The sequence below is a fragment of the Triticum urartu genome, chromosome 7A (genome assembly GCF_056163025.1).
Source record: "Triticum urartu cultivar PI428250 chromosome 7A, HENAU_Tu73, whole genome shotgun sequence".
Taxonomy (NCBI): Eukaryota; Viridiplantae; Streptophyta; class Magnoliopsida; order Poales; family Poaceae; genus Triticum; species Triticum urartu.
The window spans coordinates 738,860,429-738,867,694 of record NC_141879.1 but is presented as its reverse complement, the minus strand read 5'-3'; the positions used below and the strand labels follow the sequence as shown (position 1 = coordinate 738,867,694).

The following is a 7,266-nucleotide window of genomic DNA, read 5'->3' as shown; positions in this document are numbered from 1 at the left end:
GCTGCCGGGGCACTGTGGCTGCTCGTCTACCGGGGTCCCGGCGGCGTCTTCCTCCATGGTGGCAAGGTGGCCTTCTATTCCTACTACGCCATTCTCGTTGTCCTGGTGCTCTTTGGGTGCGCGGAGGCCTGGGCTGGCCTCTGGGTGAACCAGCGACCATGCGACCGGCGAGCAGCCGGGAGGACCGTCCTGTGGTGCTCCATCCTGCCTCTCATCCTCGTCGCAGGGCTTGGTGGTTTTGCGTCCGCCATCCCCAAATAGTTCCCGCCTTTATACGTTTCTTTTGTTATTATATAGTAATTGTTTTTAATTTTGAGGGGTATTACGAATCAAAAATCTGTTGGCATGTATACGATATTCGTGTGATTGAATTTTGTTTTTGAGACAGATTTGTGAGAATGAATGGAGTTCTTGAATATGATATAAAAGGAAATTGAAACGAGGAGGACCTTCATTTTGTTGTTGTTGTTGTTGAGGTTTTGCATGGTCATAGCCCAGCCCATTTACACAAACGTGCAGGCCTTTCAAGCTTTAACTCGACAATAACCCATTTAGGCCTAGCCTGTTACAGTTTTTGTATATTGTATATATATAAACCAAGCTGGAGAAGAGCTGGCGTCTCCCCTCCAGAGTATTTTGCTTTGCTTCCTCCGTCCGTCCACTCCACGCCACGGCCGGCCGCTCACGAGCTCTTCCGCCGGATCTGCCGATGGACGCCGCCGGGATTGGGTGGCTAGCGCAAGAGATCCTCTCACACCCCCTGATCGGCAAGCCCCCTGATCCCTGGGTCCGCGAGGCCGGGCTTGCCGAAGAAATGGAGGGGCTCAAGTCTGCAATCAAGGGAGTCCGCATGGTCGTCTCCGCTGTTGACGGCAGGGGGCTCGGCAACGACCCGCTGGCTGAATCTCTTGCTGAGCTCAAGGAGGCGCTCTATGATGCGGCCAACCTGATCGACGACCTCGGCTCCCACAGGCTCAAACAGGGTAAGCCTGCCTACCACCTGTAGATTACTTGAGTTGTTAGTCTCTGTTGCAAAATATAGTTAAATTAGATTTTACCTGAGCTGGGCTCCGTTCTTTAGGTGGTGGTGTAGAAATAACCGATGCTGCTGTGATTGTTTTTTTTAACCGGGCTAAACCCCTTTCCATCAATGCATAACGGAAATACATCCGATCCAAGAGTTCAAAAGGGAAAGGGAAGAAGCGAGTCCAAAGCACCACTGGTAAAAATCACAGCCGATGGAATTAGAATTTATCCGACCTTCCTTCTTCAGGTAGTGGTGTAGAAATAGCCGATGGAGACGCCGTTGTGAAATCTAGTTTTGTTCATGTTTTGGTCAGTTCGTACGAGTTACTAGCGTTTTGTTGAAACTCTTCATGTCTTGTTTAGTTTCCCTTGCAAAAGGAAATTTAAAAAATACCCGGTCTGTTGAGGCCTGGGAATGTTATTTCACTGAACCTATAACCTGGCTTGGTTCCTAAATGTAAAGGAGGCAGCGAATTTACGATTAATGGGGTCATGCTAATACTTCTCTTATTTCTGGCACAGCTGCTTCGACATCGATGGTCGATGCTGATATACCGCCAACAAGTAGCAGTTGTGGGAAGAGGCAACGCTCCAAGGCATGGGACCATTTTGTGGTTATAAGAGATGGTAATGGAAACCCTGAGAAGGCAGAATGTAAGTACTGTCAAACAGTAGTTCAGTGTAAGACTACAAACGGGACAGGTGTTTTGAGCAGGCATATCAAGAGTGCTGGTTGTAGGGCAGGTCACCAACAGCAAGACCCTTCCTCAAGGTAGGTTTTACAGATCCAAGAACAACAAAATTCTCTTTATGAGCTACCCTAGGACAATTCATTCCTTTTTTTTGGGTAAACTACCCTCTTTTGATATATCAATCTCTCAGTTTTGTCATTTACGATATTGTCTAATTAATTCATAAAAGCTAGAACTTTACTAGATCCACATCCATATGTATCGCTTCCTATTCTTTTAATTCATTCACACCATCCGCTTATGAACCCTTTCTTTCTGATTGTAGCATAGGCAATGGTACTGGAACAATTGGTAATCCATCCAGAAGAAAAAGGATGAGAATTGATCATGAATCAACACAAGTCACCAAAGATAACACAAACCCTTGGAACAAGGAAGAATTTTCCAGCAGGTTACGAGAGATAATTAGTCAGTTGCAAGGCATCCAAGGGGGTTTGAGAGGGATTCTCGAGATACTTGGCTTAGACTCTGCTGCAACTTTAAGTAACTCTCGGAATACAACGCATGGTCCATGCCGAAGAACATCAAGTCTTGTTCAAAGAAAAATATATGGGAGAGCGGCAGAGAAGAAATTCATTATCAATTTGATAAGAGAACACAAATCAGCTGCTGGTGTCACTGTTGTGCCTATTGTAGGCATTGGAGGAGTTGGCAAGACAGCTCTCGCTCAACTTGTGTACAATGATGCAGCAGTGGAAAATCAATTTGATCTCAGGATATGGATTTGGGTATCTAATATGTTTGATGAAGTGAGACTCACAAGGGAGATGTTAGATTTTGTGTCTCGGGAAACACATCAAGGGTTTTGCAGCTTTGCCAAGCTTCAGGAGGCCTTGAAGATTAATATCAAGTCAAAGAGGGTCCTAATGGTTTTAGATGATGTCTGGGATGATAGAAATGATAGCCAATGGGACCAGCTATTGGCTCCTTTTAAATCTGATGGTGCAAACAACAATTTGATACTCATGACAACTAGAAAACCATCTTTTGCAAAAAGAAGAGGAACAACTGAACCAATTAAATTAAGTGCATTGGGAAAAGATGATTTCTGTTTATTGTTTAAAGTATGTGCATTTGGTGATGAGAACTACAAAGAGGAAGAATGTCTAAGTGACATCGGACAACAAATAGTGCAAAAGTTAAAAGGAAACCCATTAGCGGCACAAACTGCAGGATCAATATTAAGAGAGCATCTTAGCATTGAACATTGGACTAGAAATCCGAGGAATGAATATTGGAAATCCCCGCAGCTCGCTAGCGGCGTCATGCCTGCTTTGAAGCTTTGCTACGACGGGATGCCCTTCCATTTACAACAATGCTTCTCCTATTGTTCTATATTCCCATACAATTATCAGTTTCCCACCGAGGAGTTAATTCATATGTGGATTTCACATGGATTTGTGAAGCGTGATCGTTCAAGTGAGAATTTGGAGGAGATAGGGCGATCCTATCTAACTAACTTGGTAAACCTGGGTTTCTTTGAACAGGTTGAAGAAATTGAAGAAGTCATCTCTTCCGGTACACAAACTTCCTATGTAGTCAGTAGTCTTATGCATGATTTTGCGAGGGTTGTTTCAAGAACAGAGTGTGCAACAATAGATGGTATATATTGCAATGAAATATTGCCAATTGTACATCATTTGTCAATACTAACAGATTCAGTATATCTTACGGATGATCAGACCGACAACATATCTCGTAGTGAGAAGTTTGAAGAAAAAATACGAATTGCATGTACATCAGTGAAAACCTTGAGGACATTGGTGTTAATTGGGCAGTATGACTCTTTCTTCTTCAAAGTCTTCAAAGAAGTATTCCAAAAGGAACATCATTTGCGAGTGCTTCATTTGTCTACAACATCCGCCGAATCTCATTCCTTCATATGTAGTTGGGTAAATCATACACATCCCCGGTATCTAAAACTTGAGGGCGTTCATGTTGAGCTGGGTTCACAATCTCAAGTTAAGAGCAAGTTTTCCCATCAAATATTAGATGGTTGGCTTACCTCTCTACAGATAATTCATCTAGAGAACTGTGGACAGGGCTGGATACTTCCATGTCTGGAAAGGTTTCCGTTTCTTACAAGGTTGAAGTTGAGCAACATGCGGGAAGTAAGTGAAGTATCAGTTCCGTCATTGGAGGAGCTAGTTTTAGTAGAGATGCCAAAGTTGGAGAATTGTGTCTGCACTTCTCTGGGAGATATGAACTCTAGTTTAAGGGTACTGGAGATCCGAGGTTGCCCTGGACTTAAGATGTTTAATTTGCTTGAGAAACATTATATCTTCAAAATGGAGAAGAATGCATGGTTGCCTAGTCTTAAAAAATTCATAATCTGCGATTGTCCTCACTTGCAAGTATTGGCCCCTCTTCGGCCTTCAGCCACATTTTCTGAATTTTTAATCAGAAGAGTTTCAACGTTTCTCACGATGGACGGATTTTCCATGGAAACATTTGAAATTAGGCCAAATAGTCTTTTGGGTGAGTTTTCTGGTGAGATGAGACTTGATCAAAAAATCTTGGCATTCCATAATCCAAGGGACCTGAAACACTTGGAAATAAAAGGCTGCCAGAATCTGACATCTATTTCCCTAATAAGTTCTTTTCAGTTTGTATTTTTAGAGAGCTTGAGAATAGAAAACTGCACAAAACTCTTCTCTTCAAACATTGTTTCAGCGCACACACATGAAGCCATGATAGCTGTAGATTATAATGCCCTTCCATATCTTGAAAGTCTCAGTATTGTTTCATGTGGAATAACGGGGAAATGGCTATCTCTGATGCTTCGACATGCGCCGGCAATGAAGGAATTGGTGATAAAGGACTGCCCAGAGTTGACACAGCTGCGGACTGAAGGGGGAGGAAACAGTAAGTCAAATCTTATCGCAGGCTCGGCAGATTCATCGTCAGGATATCTAAATGATTTGTCGGCAAGCTCAACTCAAGATGGATTGTGGTGCATTCCATTAAATATCACCTCCTCTCTCAAAAAGTTAACTATTTATAATTGCCCTCATCTAATATTTGAGGGGGGCAGGAAAGGCTTCACTGGATTTACCTCCCTTGAGTTTCTAAGAATTGAGGAATGCCCTGTACTGCTGCTCTCGTCTTTGGTGCATGGAAGATTGCTCCTCCCGCAATTACTAGAAGAAATCGAAATCGGTGATTATTACCAGGAAACCCTGCAGCCCTGCTTTCTGAATAACCATACCAGCCTAAAAAAAATAGCAGTGCGTTGTAGCCAAAGTTTGAATTCTCTAATGCTGCACTCCTGCACGTCCTTGGAAGTTTTGACAATTACAGCATGCGGATCGCTCAGCACATTACACGGCATGGGATCTCTTGGAACCCTCAGGTCTTTAGAATTATATAGGAACTCAAGTTTAGAATTTCTACATCCTGAATCCTTCAGGATGCTGGAAGATTTGAACATTACAAGCTGTAATTCTCTCGTCGCACTAGAGGGCTTGCGGTCCCTCGTGAACCTCAGGCATTTGACAGTCTTCAGTCAACCTGCCTGGGCTGTTACAACGTTTGGAGAGAGTTATGAGCTAACAGATAGAATTTTCCCTAGACTGGAAAGTCTTACTATCAGTGATTTGTCTCGCCTTACCACGTCATTCTACAAGGGCCTCACCAGCCTCCAACGCCTACAACTAAAGTTTTTGGAAGAGGCGAGGCTCACAGATGAGCAAGAGACAGCACTTCTGCTCCACAGGTCCTTGCAAGATCTCCATTTTTTCTATTGTGGCGATCTCGTATATCTTCCTACGGGGCTTCACAGACTTTCTACCCTCAAGACATTGAAGATCGAATGTTGTGGCCGCATCTCACGGCTGCAGAAGGAGGGTCTCCCACCCTCACTGGAAGAGCTGGAGATCATATCTTGCAGCAAAAAGCTGTCAAAACAATGCAGATTGCTAGAAACAAGCATGCTAAATGTCAAAATTGATGACCGCCCGCCATGGTCCAGGAGCTAATTCCATGATGGATTGCTGCGAGGGACGTCTAATACGGCATAGACAGGAAGAGACTGTGTTTCTTGTGTGTCTTAGTGTTTTGGGCTGTTTGGCGAAAGGAGAGGGCTCGCGTCCTGGCCAATAAAATCAGCCAATTCTGCGAGTCATCCATCAGCTTAAGGGTGATGCTGGGTTCTGGTTCAGGAAGCTTTAGGTCCCCTTGTGTTGACCATTTTTTTTTCAATGTAGTTTGTGCATGGCTTCCTGGTCGTCCCTACTCGTTGCTGCTGAATGAAGGGAGTAAATCAATGTGATCTCTGTGGCTCTGTCCACTAAATTGTGCTGTAATTAATCAATGCGTTCTTTTCCCTGAATTGTGTTGTAATTATATTCAGCGAAAAAAGAGTGGGGAGACATGGCTTTTGCTATTGTTCAAATGAATGTACTTTCCTACATATCTCTGCCGTTAGAAAGAGAACCTGCAATGTACGTATCTTGTAGGAACACGGGATGGCATCATAGCTGTATTTTCGAGGCCCCTCTTCCCAAAAACTTGCCGTCTTTTAACAGACTGGCATTCGCATTTGGACTGCACTCTGTACTAGTGCTTGTTAATTTGCTTCAACCGATGAAAATGAGGGTTGCTGCTGAGTTGTTCTTGCGGAACTGAAGTTCATGCTTTCTGAACCAAGGGCATCTGAAGCTTTCTGCTATAGGTTCAGCACGAGCACTTTCGCCACCTAATTTTGGGCTGAAAAAGGAACTGAAACTCAGGCCATGACAGTAGAATGGAGTATCGGCCGATTCAGTTGCGCACGCGTTGGCTGGCTCTCTAGTGACTCGATAGTTTGGGTGGGATATCATTCTGTCTTCTGGTATGTTCATTAAATTACCCGAGCTTTAATAGCTGATAAGAATGCTTGTTACTGTATATGGCACCTTTGCCTCATTCTTGTTGGTATAATTCAACGATGTTTTCCCTTGGCCTTTTATTTTCCTGAATATCTCTTTTTTTGCGGATATTTTCCTGAATATCTCAATGCTGAAACATAATTTCGCACTATACTAGAAGGAACACATGTCTATTATTATCTGCTCATGGTCTTGGGCAGGTTGTGAAGATGTCATTAAAAGGTGATGTTTAACTTACCAGCATCCTTCAGAGAATCAGTTCCACATGAAAGAACGATAACAGTAACGGAATCATCTTTCTTGGTTCTTGATGTTTCGACTTCGCATCACACATAGATCGTTCGCTCTTGCCTTGTACGCACAATAAGAGCTCAGAGATCCATCAATAGAGCTCCACCCTACATGCTACAGTAATGTTTTACAGTGTTGTGTGTACATTCGCGGTCGTAAGAAAGATAAATTTACTACATCACGTCCTTCAAAGTGTTCGTCATGTCCAGACCAGTCTATATCACAAGACAAAAATCAAATCAAATCTGTTGTTCACATTGACTTCTTTCTGTTTTTGTTTTTGACAATGATTCACATCGGGTTCTTTTTCCTGTTTTTGACATTGATTC

At 43.2% G+C, this 7,266-nt stretch overlaps 1 protein-coding gene across 2 annotated transcripts; it reads left to right on the top strand.

Annotated features, from left to right (window-relative positions):
* The first annotated feature begins 592 nt into the window (after window positions 1-592).
* Window positions 593-6,082, top strand: LOC147962528 (uncharacterized). Of its 2 annotated transcripts, XM_087532824.1 has the most exons (3): window positions 593-990; window positions 1,571-1,798; window positions 2,044-6,082. In XM_087532824.1, exons 1-3 carry the CDS (start codon window positions 710-712, stop codon window positions 5,753-5,755), a joined length of 4,221 nt encoding a protein of 1,406 aa, XP_087388950.1. In that variant the 5' UTR covers window positions 593-709; the 3' UTR covers window positions 5,756-6,082. The 2 variants fall into 2 exon arrangements, with proteins under 2 accessions (XP_087388950.1, XP_087388949.1); XM_087532823.1 differs by lacking the exon at window positions 593-990 and having other exon boundaries at window positions 1,688-1,798; window positions 2,049-6,082.
* The last annotated feature ends 1,184 nt before the right edge of the window (window positions 6,083-7,266 follow it).